Source organism: Neofelis nebulosa, chromosome 12 (genome assembly GCF_028018385.1).
Source record: "Neofelis nebulosa isolate mNeoNeb1 chromosome 12, mNeoNeb1.pri, whole genome shotgun sequence".
Taxonomy (NCBI): domain Eukaryota; kingdom Metazoa; phylum Chordata; class Mammalia; order Carnivora; family Felidae; genus Neofelis; species Neofelis nebulosa.
Window position 1 is genome coordinate 86892911 of NC_080793.1, and position 22484 is coordinate 86915394.

The 22484-nt window shown below is 42.1% G+C and overlaps 1 protein-coding gene across 2 annotated transcripts in view; it reads right to left on the reverse strand.

The window, feature by feature from the left end:
- The window catches only part of PUM3 (pumilio RNA binding family member 3), a 44241-nt gene that overhangs the window by 15809 nt on the left and 5948 nt on the right, over window positions 1-22484 (reverse strand). For both annotated transcript variants that reach the window (XM_058695799.1, XM_058695798.1), the window contains 12 exons: window positions 22380-22471; window positions 20839-21057; window positions 17956-18091; window positions 17277-17352; window positions 15946-16039; window positions 15616-15682; window positions 14182-14356; window positions 12885-12988; window positions 11804-11882; window positions 9791-9889; window positions 8855-8908; window positions 4790-4870 (listed from right to left, as the gene is read on the reverse strand). In XM_058695799.1, the coding sequence (XP_058551782.1) occupies window positions 4790-4870; window positions 8855-8908; window positions 9791-9889; window positions 11804-11882; window positions 12885-12988; window positions 14182-14356; window positions 15616-15682; window positions 15946-16039; window positions 17277-17352; window positions 17956-18091; window positions 20839-21057; window positions 22380-22461 (1266 nt within the window). In that variant the 5' untranslated portion in view covers window positions 22462-22471. Of the gene's footprint in view, window positions 1-4789; window positions 4871-8854; window positions 8909-9790; window positions 9890-11803; window positions 11883-12884; window positions 12989-14181; window positions 14357-15615; window positions 15683-15945; window positions 16040-17276; window positions 17353-17955; window positions 18092-20838; window positions 21058-22379; window positions 22472-22484 lie in introns of those variants that run through there.

The window sequence follows — 22484 nt, forward strand, 5'->3', positions numbered from 1 at the left end:
TTTGCAGCTGCTTTAAATGCAGCATCAGCATCGATGAAGAACATTCTTATTAGAATTTCCCCACTGAGATGTATGTGAAGACAGATAAAGGAACTCTGTTAAATCGCACAAGTGAATAAAGGCTTTTAAAGTTAGCTGCTTATTCATGGCAAACGAAGGCTGTTTAAGGATTGCATTGAAAACAAAAATGGGCGGGGAAGGAAATAAATGCAGAAAGACTCCACGGAGCAGTTACAAATAATTACACTCTATGACATTTCCAATCAACTAACCAAGAATAATCTCCTTTTCTAGTTGTCTGAATTTAAGTAACAAAGGCAATGTCATCCCCACCCCAACTAAGCTCCTGTATAAATGCCCTGATGTTTTCAGACAGGAAAGTCACTGTGAAAAAATTCCTGTATTCTTAAGAGAGAATCTGCAACAGAAAAAAATCGTTCCCCCCCTACCCCAACATTCCTATTTCTTGCAACAAGCCCTAATAGATATTCAAAGCCATACGTGTTTGAGCAGCAGGGATTTCTGCAGAAGTGGCTGGGGCCACAGAAAGAATTCAGTCCAACACTTGAGGTTTTCAGATGAGGAACCCATAAACGGGGCAGGTGACCTGCCCGAGGACAGTGGCAGGGCTCTGACTCCATGGAAAGGAATTCTCCGTGAGATAATATATTCTTAGATGTTCTGATCTCTTAAGTAACTACTGATGACAGTGAGGTTAGTAATTTAATGCAAGGAACCGAGCCAAAGATGAAGTTGGTCACCGAGGAGATCACAACGCTACCAAATCTGTGACCCAGACATTGGCAATGCCAGCTCCAGATTCCACGCAAGAGCCACGGTTCTCTTTTTAAGATCCCAAGCTTCCCTCATTATCTGCGCAAAAGTGTATGGTGCTTCCTGTGATCACCAACAGAAGCTAACACTTGTTAAGAGCTTACCAGGAACCGGAGCCAGTGCTGTGAGCAGAACACCTTTCATCTTAAATACTCTTCACAGCACCTTGATAGAGGTACTAGGGCTCCTTCCATTTCACTAATAAGAAGCCCAAGGTTTACACGAGTGAAGTGACTTGCAGGAGAAGTATAAAGGTCACTCATCACCAGTTTGTTCTTTGTATTTGAGTATATTTCTGATGTTTATTTTGTGTTTTATAATGAGTAAGTCACAGGGCTGTAAAGTACAGCATAGGGTACAGAGTCAACAATATTGTCATGACCTTGTTGGGGACCAATGGGGACGCATCACCATGAGGAGCATTGAGGAATGTAAATAACTGTGGAATCATTATGCTATACACCTGAAACTAACATAATATTGTATGACAACTTTACTTCAATAAAAAAAAAAAAACTATGCAAAAACACAGGGAAAGGTTAAAATGGTTAAGTTTGATATTGTATGTATTGTACCGCAATTAAATAGAAAAAAAAAAAAAAAGAACACGAAACCAGGAGCCTCTATCCCTATGGAGCTCAAGTCCCTAGAAGCTGGCAGCTACCTCCTCCTTTCCCCATAGCCCACCCCCTCACACCCGGCCAGGCTCCTCATGTGCCCTCCTGGTCTGTGAACGCGTCTGACTCTGTGAGCCCCGGGTCACATCATGATTAACCGCTGAATGAATGGATGGAGAGCAAGGACAAACTGCAAGGATGTGGAGAGCAGGTCCGGCTGGGAGAGCAGAGAGCGCTGTCTAGAGACTGAACTGGGGCTTGGTCATAAAAAAGGAGAGCGTAGGCTGTGACTTCCACCTGACATTTCAGGAAAGTCAGTTACTGTGAACAGAATGCTTAGTAACACTAAGCTGTCTTGGCTATTTTTAAAAGCACTGTATAATGCAACAGGTTTTGTGGTGTCTGGGTGGCAAATACCACACGTAACTCTTTGTAAACATCTGTGCAGGGTATCTGGCAACCCATCCATTCTGCTACGTAAACGCCTTAGAAAAACATGGAAACCTACACGAATGCTCACAAAATCACGTGGGATAGCAAAATCTAAAGAGAACTGAAGTATTTTTAAAATTATAAACAATCTAAGTCTCCAACAGAAAACTGGAAAAATTATTCTACTCTTAGTACAATACTATTTGGCACTGAAAATCAGGGATTTAGAACAGGGCGGGCAAGCCATGGCCTGTGGGTCAAATCCAACCTGCAGCTTGCTTTCACATATCCAAGGAGATAAGAGTGGTTTTCATATTTTGAAGGGTCGTTAAAGACAAAGACAAAACAAAACAAAACAAAACACACAAAAAAACCAAGACTAGGGAACAGAGATCATAAAATGGCTCACAAATCCTAAAATAATTACAATCTGGCCCTTTATGAAAAACCCGCCGACCCCTCCTGAATCGCACAAAGGCAATGCCAAAAGAAAAAAGCAAGGTGCAGGAAAAAACAGACAAGGCATCGTTTATGGAGAATCTGTAAACATGCAAAACAGTACCATATACATTTACATACAGTGAAAGGGCAAGGCTCCCCAACAACAGAGAATTCATCCCAGTGGGTATGGGGGAGGGTGGGATACACAGGACAGGTCCACAAAAGGCTCGAACTTCAGTGTGCCTGTCAGGCTTTACTTCTGGTCAGATGCTGGGAGTCTGGGTGTCTGCTGCGTCATCCTTTGTACCTTTGTGTACATTTAGAAGATAATGTATTTTAAAGTATGCATCAATACTTCTTCACTTTCAAACATCAACTGGCCGGTTTGCCTACGTCCTTTTCAGAGGAACGTGCTGTCAAAGCAGCCGCACCACACCCACGATTCCAGGGTAAAAACGGATCAATTTTTGAAGCGTGTTTATTTTGGAAAGTAAATCAGGTGGAGAAAGAGGAAGGCTCAGATGACCGGGCTGTGGTTTCAACCTGACGTTTCAGGAAGTCTGGTTACCCCTGAACAGAAGAATGCTTAGTGGCCACGCTACGCTTTCTTGGGTATTTGTGAAAAGCACTGAACGCCACACCAGGTTTCGTGGTGGTATCGGCATTCCCGAGTTCCGTCGCCAGCTATAACAGAGCGTAAGGATACACAGTTTCGTCAGTTAGAAGCAAGAGTTCAGCACATGAGGCCACGCTCAGGGAAAGCTGCCCCAAGTATGAGCAAGTCATCAGGAATGTAGCTTAAGTAGTTGTGGGAATCAAACCGGTAAGCACAAGGAATCAACACTGTTTCACAAGCAACTTCTAAGTGGAATGAATGCTTGGGCAAAAATTAATCTAGCAGACAACGGAGGCAAATCCTGAAGGGAGTCTGGCCTCTCTTGAAATCCATTTGGAACACTTATGCAAATTGCAGTTGTTGTGAAAATATTAAAACAAAAGCGGACTTTCAATAGCCCAGCCTGTTTCCATTTTCGTGAAACAACTTTATTCATTTTGCCAATTTATGGCCTCACATCTCTGTCACTGGAATGAAAAACAATCATTATTGATTGGAGTCAAAAGGGTAATAAAGTCACAAGGAACATGCCAAAATACTCAGTTTGTGACATGAAAGTCTTGCCAACTTGTTTCTTCCCACAATCCTACCCCAAAGAAAGTCATCGCAATCTTAAAACAGTCAAGGGGAAAGTCGCAACATGACAGCGAGGGCATGAGAAATTCACACACACTGGGACGGACAGCTGGCATCTACCCCTGGACCAGCTGGTCCCTTTTTTCTACTACACCAGCTCTACCGGTCCAGACCGGCTGCACAGAGAGGCCACAGCACCACCGCATGCCAACAGGTAAAGTCTCTTTCTGAACGTCCACAAGGGAGAAGCTGCTTTTGTCACTAAGACTGGCCGAAGGGCCCCACCTGTATTTATGAAACAAAGGTTCGTGTGATCCAAGTCTATACTGCTTATCCCTACCCCCGTGACCTCTGTCATGTACCCCACACCGTTTATGCACTAGAAAGAAAGGAAGGGAAGGGAAGAAAGGATCACATAGTCAGAAGTCAGAAAAAGAGGCAGGCATCGCAGAATGCCAAAAGGACGACTTAGTTTTTCTGAAGGCAAACTTAGGGTTAAATGAACTGCATTTCTTTATTACCAGTTTGTGGTTGCTGGACCAGGCTACAAGGAACTGCTGAAACGAAAAGGAATTTTCTGAGAATTTTTAATAGGACTCCGACAAAGCTTTCACGGAAGCTCTGAGGAGTATCGATCGCGATTGAGGGAGTTTTATCAGCTCCATCCGGGAAGGGGCACTGATAAGTTGGTAATTGTGCACAGGTCATTCCTCCAAAGGAAGGAGAGAAAGGTCATGGGCATCCGCTGCCTGTGGGTTCCTGACTAACTGCACAATTACTATGGCAATGAATTTCTGAGCAAACCCGGGCACTGCGTTGCTCATTTTTCATTTAGCATGTCCTGTGGTCTGACAGCCATGTTATCCTAATTTAACCAGTCTTTTGCAAATTTAAAATAATATTATTGATATCAAGTTACAATATTGTTGTTTTATACAGGAAAGAAGCAAGTGTCCAAAACAGACTTAACTGAGTCAACTAAAAAAATAAATAAAAACTTGGTGGTAATCATTTTGCAATAAATGAGTATCTCAAATCAACACAATGTATTCCTTAAATTTACATAATGTTATGTGTCAACTATATCTTATTAAAATCAGAAAAACAAATAAAAACAAATGAAATACTAAACAAACAAACAAATTAATAAATAAAACAAACAAAATACTGGCAGAAAGCACACTTCCAGGTCTTTACACTTATAGGTATGAAGTCAAACTGACACAGCCACAAATTTAAGTTCTATCCAAGACCATCAGAATTAATTACTCACTGATATGATTATCTGCTTCACAAGCTTGGTATCATCAATACAATCAAATGCCGCCAATAAGACCAAATGGGAGTACTGGCCCTGTAAGAAAGGGAAGCCAGGAAAGGTTAGAAACATGTATAGCCTCTCCCCTTTAGTATACTTGGAGTCACTTTATAAAGATTATCAACCCAACGACTATCTAAAGTGATAGAAACAAGACAGATAAAAGCCATTCAAAGGAACTTCCTCTCTTATCAGGACCTAGTTAATGATATTCTAGGTTGATTACAAGAAACAAAGAAAAGCAAAAGCACATTCTTCAGTATCAAATAGGCGAGACTCACTTGTTTTTTAACCAGGATGTAACACCTCTCAAAAATAAGTATCCTGTTAATAAATTACTACTTGAAATTAAACTCAAAAAGTTCAAGTGGAAGTGGGAAAAAACCCCAAGAATGTAGAACTACGTATATATAATTTCAATCATGAAAAAGAAAGTATATAAACTCAGACATAATCACATATAAGATACAAAATACACATGTGTACATAGAAAATCCTGGAAGGAAGGACACTGTAATAGTTTCATTTTCTTTTGTATATTGTCTAATTTCTTTCTTTTTTTTTTAACATTTATTTATTTTTGAGACAGAGAGACAGAGCATGAGGAGAGGGAGACACAGAATCCAAAGCAGGCTCCAGGCTCCGAGCTGTCAGCACAGAGCCCGACAGAGGGCTCGAACTCACAAACTGCGAGATCATGACCTGAGCCGAAGTCCGATGCTCAACCCACTGAGCCACGGCGGTGCCCCTATTGTCTAATTTCTTTAAAATAATCCTGTTTAATTAGAATAGAAACACTAAAAAAATAAACTAAAAAAATATATTTATATAATGAATATGAGAATTAGGTAAAAATAACCGCTTTTAATATAGCAGCACAAGATCAAAACATGTCCGTGGTGACTTAAAGGTCACCTCTTGGAATAAGAGAATTACTTCCGCGATGCTGACACTGTTCCAAAGTTTAAGAACTTCTACTTTATGAAAAAAAGCGTTTTCACAGCTTGTGGCATATTCTTTTTGTGTCCTAGGTAATGATATCAATCATTTTTACTTGGAGAGGGTATGTGACTTCTGAAAATACTCATTCAGAGCCACATATAAAGAACATGGCAGGTAATAATGTTTCAGTTAGAAACTAACCAGAGAGGGACGCCTGGGTGACCCCGTGGGTTAAGCTTCTGACTCTTAATTTTAGCTCAGGGTCACGATCTCACAGCCATGAGATCGAGCCCCATATAGGGCTCCATGCTGAGCGTGAAGCCTGATTAAGATTCTCTCTCCCTCTCTTTCTACCCCTCTCCCTTGCTCACACACACACTCTTTCTCAAAATAACTAAACATTAAAAAAGAAAAAACTGGAGAAAACTGACAAAGTCTAACATCGTTACCATAAAGACCAACACTACTAAAAATGGGCAAAGAACATAGTTCACAGAAAACATGGGACAGCTGGCTTTAAGCACAGGAAATAATACTCATTAATTAAGGACAATAATTAAAACAACGAAATACCATTTTCCACCTGTCACATATAGGCAAAAGTGAAAACTCTTGCTAATATACTAACTTGACAAAGGTTTGAGAAAAACAGGCGTGCTGGTCACTGATGAGAACATGCAGTCATTCGACTTCTTTGAAAAGCCAAGTGACAACATTCATAAAAACTTTAAATGCACATACTTTCAGATCTAGCAATTCTATCTCTAGGCATTTATCTTCCGCAAAGGCACAAAGGGCATGTTCTTTAGCACTACTAGAAATAACAAAAAACTAGAAACTACCCAAGTATCCCACAGTAGGGCCTGGTTAACTGAGTTATGAAGTCCTATAATGAAACACTAACCGGTCATTAAAAAGAACGAGGGAGGTAAAAAGTGTGTGTGTGTGTGTGTGTGTAGAAATAAAAGGACCGTGGGGCGCCTGGGTGGCTCAGTCGGTTGAGCGTCCGACTTCAGCTCAGGTCACGATCTCATGGTTCGTGAGTTCGAGCCCCGCGTCAGGCTCTGGGCTGATGGCTCGGAGCCTGGAGCCTGCTTCCAATTCTGTGTCTCTCTCTCTCTCTCTCTCTGCCCCTCCCCCATTCATGCTCTGTCTCTCTCTGTCTCAAAAATAAATAAACATTAAAAAAAAAAAAAAAAAAAAAGAAATAAAAGGACCCTGAGGTGAATTAAGAGAAGCAAACAAAGCATAACAATGTGTACACAGCACACAACCACCAGTCTCTGATTTTTTAAGTCCCACACACAGAAGCATGCCCACATACACAGTATCTCTGGGTGAATACAAAAGAAACTGGAACAGAACTTCAGTGACAAAAAGACACCTCTACAATTACAGCTGGAGATTTTTAATACACTCTTCTCAGCACCTGATGGAAGCAGCCAAGGAGAAACAGATCAGTAAAAACACTGATGATATGAACAACGCTATCAACCACCCTGATCTGACATTTATGGAATACCACACTCACCAATTCCACAAAACAAACTCTCCTCAAGATCCTGTGACAGACCACAGGCCAGGCCACAAGATGGTAAATCTTCATACATGTAAAAGGACTGAAATTAAATAGAGTATGTCAAGAATCCCCCCATACGTGGAAAATTAAACATGTCTAAATAACCATAAATTAAATCCATGGGTAGTTACTAGTTTATCTCCTCTCTTTAGAAGAAACTCCGTGAGATAAAAAAGGCACTGCGCTGTCCATTTCTTGTTACCATCATAATGCCTTGCTGGGATCAGGTTCTCCAAAACAAAACAAAAACAAAAACCCCAAAGCTGTTTATGCAACTGTAAAATTAAAACAAATCTAATTTTATTATTTAAGAATGTGTTTTACTTTTGGGGCTACCTGGGTGGCTCAGTCGGGTAAGCATTAGACTCTAGATTTCAGCTCAGGTCATGAACTCATGGTCTGTGGGTTCGAACCCTGCATCGGGTTCTACACTGACAGGACACAGCCTGCTTAGGATTCTCTCTCTGTCCCTCCCTCCCCTCACTCTCTCTCTCAAAAAGAAAAGAAAAGAAAAGAAAAGAAAAGAAAAGAAAAGAAAAGAAAAGAAAAGAAAAGAGAAAGAAAGAAAGGAAGGAAGGAATGTCTTTTACTATTAATACCTTTCAGAATTTTCTACTAACATTCGGTTTTTACTCATTTCTAATTTAAAATATTCAAATTAAAATGTTAGAAGATTTACTTCACGATGAAAAACAAATAGTAAAATCTCCTATGTTGGAAACAACTCACTAGAGAATCTTTTCTTTCATTTCGTTACAGAAAAGTTAGCTGCCTTACATGGCCTTATACTCCCTCCCCGGTCTCCAGCTGCGATCGTCCATAGGCACAGAGTGCCAATTTACCGGTGTCCAAAGTGGCCACCAGCTGCTAGGAGTTCTCTTTGCATTTTTCATAGGATACAGTTGTTGTGGCCAATTTTAGTTCCCCAGTAAATCAGAAGCTTTAACATATGTTTGCTACTATGTATATTCTAGAAATACTATGGAAAACTAGTAAGTATTTAAATACATGGAAATACTATCGTTCAAGGCGATTAATCTCTCTGGAAAAAACTTTTCATACCCTCTATGATTTCATGAGGAGAGCTTTTATAGCATCTCCAAAGGGTTCCAAAGAACTACAAAACTTAACAACTGGAATTTTCTCTGCTGACTTTACAAATTTATTCTAGACAGTAATTTCCGCGTTTAATAACATAAATGGACAGATTCATTAAAGAAGTTAAATATCAGGTCTTCAAAAATATCTAATAAAAATGGAAAGTTGCCACAGTATGAAATTAAATGCAAAAAGGAGAAATCTCATTTAGTATAAACTTAATGCCATAAAAAGGCAGATGCACAGAAAGAGATTGTACTAAAATAACGAATAATTTTCTTGTTGGCAATTTTCTGACGTTTTCAAATTTTCTACAATAGACGTGATTTCATTTCATTAAAAATAACAAAAAGACAAAAAGCAAACAAAAATAACACAAATTGTACTTTTCTTATACTTACATTAGCCACCTTTTCAACGTAAGTCTTCATTGTTTTCACAATCACTTTCCTGTCCTTAAAAGAGAAAAGTTAATTTGTCTTACAACTTGTAGTTATGGATTAAAAACTACATGGCCAAAAATGTCTAGAATGCTAAATTTCCACCAGTCTGGCACACTTTTCTCATGAGTGAAAACAGGTACGTGGCCAGAACCAAAAAAACAGCAATATACTTTAAGTCCTTCCAGAGCTATTCCAATCCTATTAAACCTGTACGTGACAATCCATCGTGACCCAAGTACGGAACCCTAAAGTTATTAGCTGTGAGGCAAACCCAGTGGAAATACCTTCTTTTACAGGGAGAACGGAGAGATCTCTTTCAGCGTGTGAACTGACTGGAAATGCGTAAGGGTGCAGCATACAGACGGTATTCAATACTTATTGGTTCACCAGAAACTCAAGTGGTATTCATTTAAAAAGTGGGCAAAGCACAACACTTTTACAAGACAAAATTATACTGATCAAGGAAATGTGGATCATTTCGTGTTAAACTCCTGCAACTAACACGGATCTTTACCTCATCCCTCAAAGTACCGAACACCCACGAGAGCATCATCTCGCGTGTTCATCACCTCCTCCCGCCTCTCCCTCCCCCACTAAGATCACTGAATGAGGAATCAAAGAACCTGACAGGTACCAAAACTTCTACACGGGTAAGCCTGATATATACATTGTTTCTACTTGCTTGACAGGTCCCTTCCCAAATAAAGACAACTCAAGCTTTTTGTACTTTAATGAAAACTCCAACAGAGAAACACTAGGCCCTAAGAAAATCCAATTCCTGGGAGGCCCTGAGGCTCAACTTTGCAGAGATAATGTTGATACACATGAGGGCAAAGACCAAAGGAGCGGGAAAGTGGAGGGGAAGGCGGTTCAAGCCACGAGCGACACACTCACCTTGGGCGTGCCGTGCCACAGGCAGTGCATGGCCACTCTGGCGCCATCGTGTGTGTGTGCCAGGTATATTACCGCCTCGCGGATGGCTTCGATCATTTCCTGGGGAACAAACACCACCCCGGCTTTATTTTGTCCTTTCCTCCTGCCCTTTTAAAATCTTCTACAGAGAACCAGTTATACACAGAGAATCACAGAGAGTAGAGGTGGAGAACAATTTCATTTTTAATTGTATAGAGACGCGTGCAGAAAACACAACCTTTTCCTACACCTCTTTTTCGCCATCGAGGGCAGTGAATACGGGTGGTACGCGATTTCTATTAAAATACCCGAGGAGTTTTACCAATATCTATTCAGAAAAGTACGTAGGTGTGTTGTATATTCTAAAAGATTTTTCAAGAGAAATAAAGCTACGAAGTGGCTGTAGAAGGAGGGAGTTTTTAATAGTAAAGCCAGATAAAAAAGATACAATATTCTTCCCTAAAACGGTCGTGTGTGTAATGAGCAGAAAACAAAACACTAATTTGGGCTGAAAAAGTTTCTCTTTTTCAGTCTGTCACTGGATTACTTCTAGAAATCATTTTCGTAATTCACCGTAAAGACACTCAACTGATAATTCCCTAAGAATAATGAGTCTGTTAGACTAGGTCCTCATTTATCAATGACCCCTTTAATAAAATCCCAATTATTAATGATTTACAAGGTAATTTAGTGTATTTTTAATCTTTCTGCATGGTCAATGTACCTAATTTCTTAATTGTATCTGGGAAGCCTAGCACATAGAGGTAAATGAGTTCCGACAGTTCTGCTAGGCCCCACATTAGTCTGTTCCCGACTTAAAAATTTATATTAAATAAATAAAACATATACAAAGTCTCCGACCAGGAAAGAGACTATTTTCTTCAATAAGAAATACGTGATTTCATCCGTAACGATTCTGTAATCTTATCCCAGGATGGGTCCCAGAAATACAGCGCTCAGCTTACATATCTAAACTTATGAATCTATTCAAAGCTATCCAGTTGGAGAGTTAATGCCCCCAGGGCCAGGGAAGATTTGTCCCATTACTGTACATTCACACCAAGTTCCTAATGATGTTCTGTGATTAATACATTCAACACTAAAAAATAAATAATAATGACAAAGATTTTCCACCACTGACTATATTCCAGTGCTCATATTCTCATATCTCAAAGTACTGTCCCGCCTTAAAATATCCAGGACTGTGAGATACTGTGCCCTGCAGAAAAGAGAGAAATCCCCAAAAGCGAAGCAGCACCTGCTACAGTCGTTGAACCACAAGCTGAGGTGAGCAGCTTACTCTTGGAAAATTCTCTTCTCTATACCAACTTGTGAGAGGGTCAAAATTCCTATGAATGTTTAATCTGGCGTATTTGTTAAAAAGCAGTCAGGGTTATTATTTTAGTTACCCCTTACTAATAAAATGAGGACGAGTAGGCAATGTGGTCACGGTTTGATGAGGCAAGCAAAGTTCAGGGGAGTAAATGATGAATTCTCATTTGTATTCCCATCGCTGACCTGAAGGGCAGTACAAATTACCTTCCCTCTCTGTTCCTTACCTTCTATCATATGAGGTCCAGTCTCTCATGGTCCATTTAGTTTTACATGAATGTCCTCCCCTAACCTTTTCACATCGACGTGAATTTTGTATCAGCACGGGTGAATTTCAAACTACTTGAATGCCAAGTATCTATCCGTTAATTTTCAGTGTGGTTAGCTGGAGGACTGGCTTATAATTAAAGTAAGTATCTGGCTTATAATTAAAATATAAAAACCCAACAAAATTCATAAAACTATAGTCAATTCCACAGTCTTCTGGCAAATATCTAAAGGGAATTGGTAGACTCGTTCAAAGGGAGTTTAGTGCCTTATCTTCTCTAAATAAGGAAACAACTCTTTAAAATTTCCAAAAGACAATGTCCATTAAAGCAGTGTTTTACATTTTAATGTGGCTCTTCCTCTATGTTTGGTAAAAAACTAAAGGCAAGAACTTACTGATCTTAGCTTGGCAGGTGCGTAGGTAAAGAAGTCCAAGAATACTTTATGCACCAATGAGTGCTTAATCACAGCTTCCCTGAAAGACACACAAGGAGAAGAGAATATGTCAGATCTGGCACTACAATAATAGGGACACAGATAACCTCAGTCGTCCTAAAATAATCAAAGCAAGTAAAATGGTTTTAGAAAATGTTGTCTGTCACAAGACAGAGTGCATCTTTTCAGTAATACACTAAGAATTAAAAACGACAACAACAACAAACTTTTAGATGATAAAAATCTTTTAGTGTCGTCCACTAGAACCAAAACCAGAGCACAAATGTCTAGTATCTCTAGAGGAAATCATCATTCCAAATAACTTTCTCCCATCTTCAACAAGGACATCTACATTTTCTTACCCAACAATGGACTTGTGATTAGGAATCCCTATGTGCATCTATTTTTTAATAGCTATTTTCTTTCTGTCAAGCGCCCTTCACAACGCTTAGTTCCATAAAATAATCCTAGCACAATTAAAACATGAATAGAGGGAACAGTATCAGTGACCTCAACAACACCGCATCGATCTAAGCTTCTTAGCGCGACACGTGCTGAATTCAGACGTACGGTGGAGGCTCATGGTCAAGGCACCAAAGACCTGGAGCTGATAAGAAGTATCTACGCAGCTGGCAAACACGTGCGGCCTTTATGGGCAAAGCACTGCTTCTGAGTGTTTTGGAAATATTAACCCATTTAATCTTCATAATCCTCCTCGGAACATGTACTACTATTATCCCAAATCTTGTAGATGTGGAAACTGAGGCACACAGAGGTTAAGTTATTCAACGTCACAGCTAATAATTGAGGGGGGCACCAGGATTCACAACCAGGCAGTTTGGGTCGCAAAGGATACCCCTTAACCACTCCACTATGGTACAAACTCCAGGGAGGCCATATGCCTGAGCATCTAAGTTTTATGATCCAATTCAAATAATTGAATCTATTTGGGTAACTATCTACCTTTCCTCTGCGAGGGTTATAGAACAATTTCTTCCTTCGAATGCCATCTGTTAAGAAAAGACAAAAACAGCTTTCTTACTTTTGGGCCATTGGAGTTAGAATCTGCTTCATTTCATCCATGATAAGCTCTAGCTTTTCGGGCTGTACCTCTAATACTTTGTCCAGAGTTGGGTGATCCGTAGACTGCAATGAGAAAAAAAAAAAAAAAAAAAAAAATCAAACTCCTTTAAATTTCAACTTTTTTTTTTTTTTTTTTAATTTATTTATTTTTGGGACAGAGAGAGACAGAGCATGAACGGGGGAGGGGCAGAGAGAGAGGGAGACACAGAATCGGAAACAGGCTCCAGGCTCCGAGCCATCAGCCCAGAGCCTGACGCGGGGCTCGAACTCACGGACTGCGAGATCGTGACCTGGCTGAAGTCGGACGCTTAACCGACTGCGCCACCCAGGCGCCCCGAAACTCCTTTAAATTTAATCGAGTTTCTTCAACATCACAGCAAAGACAAATCAATTATAGTTATTTTAAATAAGCTCAATATAAATTTCCAATTTCCCATATTCACATAACGAACGCCCCGCTGTAGATACCCTCACAGAGTAACCTGATTTTCTGGTTCCCACTCTATACACCCATCAACGTATTTAAACAACCGTCCAACTCAGCCAGTCAACAGGCACCTTACCTAGCACGTACTTCATCGTAAGATCAGGTAGTCAGCTCACAAATTCTTGCCACCACGGATATTCCCAGAGTGACAGTTACAAAAGAAACGAGCTAGGAGCTGGACCTGACTGGGGGAAGCAATCTCTGGAGAGAAATGGGCGCATTTAGGTCCCAAGGTCTGAAATAGACCCTTTCATCGTCCTAGTCCCCTTATTGGCCTCTAATGGATTCAACCCTGTACCGTGCCCAAGGCTGGTTCTCTCTATTCCCTTTCCTCCCTGGATTCCACCTAGAGAAGGACAGTCCACACACAGGAAGAAACACAGAAGGCAGCTACAGGGAGCCCGATACACGTGAGCCCGAGCTGGTTAGGGGGTGGTTACAAAACTCTGCTAGCTATGAAAGAGACCTCTACCTCAGTCCAGCAGAAACGGATGTCCTGAAGCATTATGCAGGGAACTCGGGAAAGAGGAACAGTGCAGTCTAATTTAAAGGGGATTCAGACATCGTGCCCCGGAAGAAAGGGAAATGGAAGTCTGATCATTTGCTCATCACACCAGAGACAAAATAATCCAAGAGAATGAAGGGTAGGAGAATCTCTTAATGGACCAGACAAAGCAAAAATAGAACATTCTGAGACCAGGGCACTGGAAGGTCAGGAACGGCACACGGAAAAAGTAAAAGCGCCAGTGAGAATGTTCTGGAAGGTCACCTTGTAGAGCTGAAACGTGTTCCCATAGAGCTCCTCCGTCAGCATGTTCCTCTGCTCCAAGATGGCCCTGTCATTGTACGCGTACTCCACGATGGAGGATGCCTCCGCGTGCCGCAGCATCTTCCTCACGTGCCCTTTGAAACTTCTCATGATCTCTGCAATCTGCGGCTTACTCCTAAAGCCGGGGATGGCGGGAGAACATCAGCGACAGGAGGAGGAAGTGGGGTGGCCACAAAACCCAACTTCTCCTGAAACCGGCCCATTAGAACGCGGGGTGGCCTACCTGGGGCAGGAGAGCCACCCGACTCGTCCTCCCCCCTCCCCCCGCCATTATCCCTTATTGGCCTTGTCCTTCCCCCTCCCACCAGCTCCAAGCTTGCTCAGGAGCTGCCTCACCCACCCCCCCATTTCCCCCAGCTCCCAGCCTGCTCAGGAGCCAACTTGCTCCTGGTCGCTGAGACCTGACTTTGCCAAGCAGCTGAAAGATCCTGAGCAAGTTACTTGAATTCTGTGACTCAGCTTCTTCGGTCACGTCACAGACAGAACATGGTCGAGGTGAGAGGTGAATGACTTAAATGCACAGAGAACTGTGGCCAGCACTGTGTTCCTAGCGCCAGGAGCCCGTATTAAACTGTTCGGCATGAAAAAGTAGGGGAGACGGACAGAAAGGGAAGGTGAAAGACCAAGAGGCCAGGAAACAGGACTGTCTAATTGAAACAGGACTTCAGGGCGCCTGGGTGGCTCAGTCAGTTACGCGTCTGACTCTTAATTTTAGCTCAGGTCATGATCTCGAAGCTTCATGGGTTCAAGCCCCACACAGGGCTCCATGCCGATGCTATGGAGCCTGCTTGGGATTCTCTCTCTCCCTCTCTCTGCCCCTCCCCACTTGTGCTGTCTCTGTCTCTCTCAAAATAAACAAACTTAAAAAAAAAAAAAGGACGTCATTATAAGTATTTACGTTACATTCTAACATGATCAAGCAGCTGATAATTATAGGCAGAAACACGTTTTTTGAAAATTCTGTCAACTGAACTTTTCTATGGTTAGCACATCTGGGCACATGGTGCTCAAACAGAGAAGTCAGGGCAAGCTGCAATTCCAGCTACTTTAGGAAGTGTTTCCATCTGGACGTTCCCTGACCTACTGACCCCGCCGGGCCTCCTCCCCTTCCCCTCCCAGCCCTGCACCTTCTAAATGCGGGTAATGAATTCTAAGCTAATCATTCAATTTCTCTTCTTCCAGGACGTCAAAATAAGAGTGGAGAAGGCAGTATCATCATTCACATTACTTGGATAATTGTTTTTCACACCATGCTCCCCAGCAACACGACAAGCATCTGCCCCGGGCTGGTGATTATGATCCCAGACCAAGTGCCCAAGTGTTGTCCACGCCTTTAAAAGACTAACGACAATATAGGTTATAAACAAAACTCACCCGTACATGAGAAATTTCTTAACAATATTTCTGGAATACTTAGCTTTACTCAATTGGACAAAATCATCTGAAAAACAAAATACATTATCATGAGCTGACGAGCTCACGTCGGCCCTCCAGTATCAGAGAACAGTGTAAACACACAATCCTGGGAACAAACAACTCTCTTACTCGCCCCACGCAAAGAACCCATAGAAACAAAAAGAGGTCCTGCAGAGAACACATTGCTTCCCCTCAACAAGGATGATTTTGCAGGGCAGTCCCAGGTATCTCCAGAGAAAGTGACTTACTGTAAAGCATCACGATTAATCTCCAACAGAAGAGACCTACCTCGCAGCTCCTCAAAAGCCTGTTTTCGCTGTTCTTCGTTACCATACTGAATGTAACACTGGATCACACGAGTGGAGTCATGAGCAAATGCCATCTGCAGGGAAGACAGTTCGGGCTGTTAGACGGATCTCTCCGAAGAGTTCTATCCAGCACTTCTGTTTTGCTACTTTCCTTCCCCGGAACGAGGGAGGGTCTTCATGGACAAAATCAAACCTAGGTTACTCGGGAGCAGAAATGCTCGTTTTAATTGTACAAAACGACATTCCTTGGTTCTGCCGCTTACCGTCCAACACTGGGACAGATTTAACCATCTTGCAAAATTCCTATCATTATAATTAAAAACAAAGCAAATCAAACCAAACCTCTTTAATGGTTATACATACTATTATTTCTCACGGCTCTGGAAGTTACTTTGCCTAAAGGAAATTTTCCAATTCAAAAATTTTATTATTCTGTGATTTTTCTGTTTAAGTAAGTGATCTAAGAATGTCTGGCCTTGGCAACATAAGGTATAGATAGAAGACTGATCTAAAAGCCTTGCTACACGAGTAGCAAGTCATTTTTTGACTTGTTGGAACTAAAAAATTTTAAAGCCAGAATGAGCAACAAATAAAAAGCACTATTAAAGTAGACTGGTGGGGCGCCCAGGTGGCTCAGTTGGTTAAGCATCTGACTTCAGCTCAGATCATGATCTTGCGATTCCTGGGTTCGAGCCCCGCAACGGGCTCTGCGCTGATAGCTCAGAGCCTAGAGCCTGCTTCAGATTCAGTGTCTCCCTCTCTCTCTGCCCCTCCCCTGCTCACACTGTCTCTCTTTCTCTCTCTCTAGAAGGTAAACATTAAAATAAGCAAATAACATGGCACAGTAAAGAATCATTTTGCATAACTGATTATTTATGCTTATTGACACGAGTCCTGCAGTGAGGATCTGATTTATCCAGTAGTTTTGAGGGGGGCGGAGGTGGTATATGAAATACAACAACTTTTCAGGGTGCCTGGATGGCTCAGTTAAGTGTCCGACTCTTGGTTTCAGCTCAGGTCATGAACTCATGGTTTGTGAGTTCGAGACCCATGCCAGGCTCGTTGATTTACTTTAAGTAGAATTTTTGAAAACGAATTTTTAAAAGATCATTGATATTTTACTAACTCCCCAGGAGTAAGGTCCCTCACTACGAAAGGTTTTATTTACTCAGTATCATAAAAGGTATTTGAAATTTGGGGCCAAATACATTTAAAACCATATCGCGCCTATCGTGAACGGTCACCCAGCCTTTACTGAGAGCGGGCTGGTTTCAGTTGTTACAAATGCCATTACCAGCCTGCCCTACTTACTGTTTTGATCTTCCCTTGAATCAGCTTCTGCAAATCACCCATCAACTTGACTCTCTTTTCTTTGTCACAGTCTTTTCTACAAACGAGAATAAAGGAGGAGGAATCACAGCTGAAGTAAAGACGTTATTTCCAACACAAGAAACTAAAAACCACACCAGGGTACATTCGCCCAGTTAGAGGGATTTTTCTCTCCGGAGGCAGCGGACCTCTGAGGTGAAAATTACTATTCCAAAGCAACCGGAAAAGGTGATTTTCTCAAAGACAAGAACTCATGTCACAAGGTATAATTTTATGCATCAGCTTACATCTTCACGGCCCAAACCTCAAATGTCAAGAAAACAATAAAACAAGTCCAAGAGACCAAAGACTTAAGTATCTCAAAACCTAGCTGGTAGGAAATTGTCCTTCATTTTCTCAGAACTCTTCCAGGAAGAAATTTCCAACCCATTCTAATTCTCATACGTTTTCATAAACATATGTGACACCATCCTATGGATCCCACACGTGTGTGCCGTTGGGCAGACATCTGATACCGAGGTCTCTCCTGGAGCACTGGGTTCTCCGCGAATATCCCAAGCGGCACGCAGTTTACCTTAGGACATCTCGCTATGAACGAGGGGTGCCCACACCCCTCCACCCTCTCATAGGGACTAACGAAGAGACCGTCAGGTGGCACTACCGTCGTAAGGTCTCCCAAATCTGCTTCGCACGAACAACGATGTCATAGTTGGTTTTATCACTGAGTTGTCTGCTCTGTTTCAGTTCCTTCTTCTTCTTTTTGAAGTCATCCCACTTCGGTTTCTTGGCCGCTGATTCTGGTCAGTAAAGAAATTATTTTCAATTACATTAGTTCCAAGTGCCACAAACCACTACCAGTCAGGTCCACGGGGCAATCACTTATCGGGATCAACACTCCTTGTAAAAACTAAAAGGGGAAAAACATCGTTCTCCGTAAACTTATACTTTCCTTCACTTTCGGACCAGTTTATACATTGTAAATTTAGTTGAAACCAATCAACCATTCGGTCACCAGCTTTGTACCGATTCTTAACAAGACACCTATTAAGAAAAAAACAAAACCTAAAGGACTATAAAAGGAACTGAAAAGGGTTAAGCTTCTTTTTCAATTATAAAATAAAAATTCTACTTTAAAACACCACAATCATTGGACTTCAGGTATAATCAATTCTTAATGTAAACCAAATTCAGTCCAAACTAAGGGGGGAAAAATTATTAACATTCTCGGTACTCTGAGGGTTGTTATGTACCTTTGAACTTTTACAACAATGCTGTGAGGAGAACACTATCAATATGCCCTTTTTCCCATCAGGGGAACAAAGGCACTAAATAGTTCCATTCCTTGTCCAAGGTCAGGCACATCCTAAGTGGTAGAACCAGTGGGAACCCAAGAGACTGCTCTCAAACTCCCTGCCCTGCTCCCTCTTACTCAGACCTATGCATAATCAAAATTTCTAAGTCTTCTCCAGAGTAATGCTCTGTAAATCTTGTATCTTCCAATGAGTATTTTGTTTCCTTCAAAATCTAAGGAACTTATCAACTGAATCAAAAAACCCCATAAGGCCTAACAAAGAACAATTTAATAAAATGGGTATTATTTACGCGAGTGTCCTACAAAGAACCCTTTGGAGAATTACTGACTTCTAAACCTCTCCCCTTCTCGGATTGGAAAATGCACTCATTTATAAAACACCGAGAAAATGCAACAACACCCTATCACCTCAAAACCTACACATTGACCGGCAACTTCTATTTTCTTCTTGCCATTTCCCTATGCCTGTTTTATATTCATCTTTAAAAATTCCGGATCTTACTGCTTCATTTCAACATTATTATACTGTAAGCATTCTTCCATGAAACGAAATTATTTCTCAAGAACGTAATTTGTAGTAATTTTTAACAGCCCGTACAATTTACGACAATGTATTTAATTATTTCCTTTACTGTTTACTTATTTGTTCCCTGCCTGGTAATCAGAGATGACAGGAAAGAGCGGGCGCATTTCCCATTCATACTAGGTGCACTGTTCGTGGTGCACTGTATGGAAGAAAGCAAGGGCTGCTCTGGAGCTCGTGTAATTCCACAAAGCTCTGGGCGCCCTTGACACCTGCCACACTAGGTTGCAACACACGTTCACAACTTCCAGGATCTCTGGTACCCAACCTCCCTCAGTTGCCGATATAAAAATGAGAAAACCCAATCAGAGTCAGGAGCCGATCTCCCACAGCAGAAGGCACCAGGGCCACAGGTCTTCATGTGAGCAGGCACGTGTTCAAAATGCGGTGGCGAGAACTCTAGCAGGGAAACAGACTTAGTACCTGCTAGAGAGGCTACGAGAAACAGCAGCTGTGGCGGGGGGGGGGGGGGGGGGGGGTGGCGGGCAGGGTGGAGAGAAGGATGAAGAGGCAGGGATGGAGAGAAAACAGGCGTGCTGGAGCATAAAGGGATCCTGCCGGCCGAATGAGAAACAATGGGATTTCCCTTCCTTCTTCCGTCCCCACCTCCCTGTCCCCCTCGTGGGCGGTCCTCTACATCTGTCCCCACCTCCCGTCCCCCGGTGAGCAGTGCTCCACAGAGCAGAGCCAGGACCCGGGCTGGGACACCAGACTCAGAAGGCTCCCCGCAGTGGTCTCAGCTGGCAGCAAAGGAGCCGTATTAGGAGCTGCCATGTTGAAGAGAATGAGGACACTGGAGATCCTCGTGACACTGCAGAGAAGGGTGCACGTCTGTCAGCTCATGACATCCGGGAACGGCTTGTCTGAGGCCAGGACCAAACCACACACAAGTGGCGGGGGGTGGGGGTGGGGTTCGCCCTGAACAACAGCCAGCAGAGCTCTGGGTGAGGAACCATCCCTCGAACGTAACGACGAAGAGAACGATCTGTTTCAAGGGGCACAGGAGCCCTGCCAACGCTTTCAGCAGTCAGCGGCTGGTCCTGAGTCTCAACCTGCCATGTGTCCACTACGATGGCCGTGCCCCGTCTCCAGAACCGTGCACCAGATCCAAGCCACCAGGTGGGCGGACTCTGTTAGACGGGCCCAAGCTCCCAGAGGGCAGGCTCTACATGCCTCCTGTTGACCAAGGCATCCTTAGCCAAGGGAGATACTGAGCTGAAACACACTGGTTCTTGAAGCTTCTATGTTGCTTATTCGGGGCCTATACCCTTACTGGTTGTTACACTTTTTCGTCCCCATCTCCTGGCAAGGTGCATAGAAAACTCACGTTTCTTGGTTGAACCATTCAATCAGTCAGTAAAATCTGGCCTACAGAAAGGGACGTTTCACTGAGGTTCTACTGCAGAAAGCTGTCACAGCTCAGCTGAACTCCATGGCAAGGATAACTGAGCAAGGGCCTAGGAGATTAGGCACTCCAAGCACCGGAAGACAACTGTGCCCTGGGAAGGTGCTTTCTGGTGTTTATCTAACCCCATCTACTCCCCACCCCAAATGCTGCCTATCAAGGAACAAGAATGGAAGGTCTCTACCAATGGCACAATGGTGTCCACACTGTCCACAAAGACGATGCTCAAGGAACCAGTGCTTACCATCACTTTTACCATCCGCCTGGAATTTTCTCTTCCTGTTGAATTTATTTGCCTGCTGGAATTTGTTCTTTGGTATTTTATCCCCTTGCTGCTTATTTTTGAACTGCTTTACACCTTTTTTCCCGGGTTTTGTGGCACATTTCTCGAAGTTCTTAGGTGTGATTTTAGGTCCACCTTCCTTGACAACTTTTCTTGGAAAGGTCTTTGACGAACCAGAATCTAGGGACAATAATAATTATGAGAGTTCAGGGATCTGGAGCCTGAGTTCAGTGGATCTCTTTTACCCACTGGGCTGTGTTTGTTACATAAAACAACACGCTCTTTAGAGAAACACACTTTGTCTTACTCTTAAATATGGAGAATAGAATTTTTTAAAAAATCAAAACACAATTTTAAAGCTTTTTCTGATTTATAAAATTAGAATACATGTTCACTAAAGAAAATTGGCAAAGTAGGGAAATGCATAATAAAAATTATCTACAAATTCTACAGATAAACCACTGTTGTAAGTCACACGTATTTCTGCTTTAAGCATATAATTTGATAATATGACATTTTATTTCTATCTCCTGTATTCTACTTTAATGACACCTTGTCATTCAAGTCCTCATACATTATTTTCAGCGGTTCAATAACATAATAGGGGGTCTAATAAAATGAACACTTAAAATTTAGAAAGTATATATGTTACGGGTACTGGGTGGCTCAGTCCTCAGTTGGTGAAGGGTCCAACTCTTGATTTTGGCTCAGATCATGATTTCACAGTGGTGAGATAGAGCCCTATGTTGGGCTCTGCACTGGGCATAGAGCCTGCTTGGGATTCTCTCTCTTCACCCCCCTCACCCCTCTCTCTCTGCCTCTCCCCAAAGAAATAAATAAACTTCAAAAAAAGGAGAAAGTATGTATTAAATGATGTATCAAATTTAAAGGTTATTATTTTTTTTTTTTACTTAAGGACGTTATTATTTTATTAAATATCACATTGAATTAAAGACATTAATTTTTCCAAATTTCTAACTCTGAAAAAAGTTTTTCAAAGCCCATGATACAGGTATTTAATAAAAATCTTTGGCTAACTAAGCTTGCAAACTAAGTACCTCACAAACAAGATGAATCAGTTAGGCACGGACAGAGTCCCTGACTTTTCCCTTCTGCAACACTGACACCTGATGGCGTAATAGCGACTTCACATCCAGAGATCTGGAAGCCGGAGGTCAGCAGGGTTACGAGTAGCAGGCATTACTCAGGCAGTTTCTCAAACACGAACATAAAATGTTGCGGTAAATTAATGACAATGAGGCAGCAGCATCCACAGCTGAGATCCGGGGTCTTCGTGAAGAGAGCACCCCCAATTTTCCTGGCAATGTCTTAAATGTCTTAGTTTCACGGGGAACTTGCAAACTCAGACACAAGAACTCGTACTTCCCCCTAATCCTAACCCGGGAATACAGACCCACATCTGCTCTAGGCCCCCTCATCCCACCACCCCCTCCCTCCGGTTACAAGCGACACGGCCACATGGTTTGGGAGGACTATCTTACCACTGTTTTTATGAAATATGTTTTTTTCTTGTGAGGTCTTCACATCTTTTCCTGTGATTTTTTTTTTCCCTTTAACTTCCATTGTAGCAGTTCTGGAAGACAAAA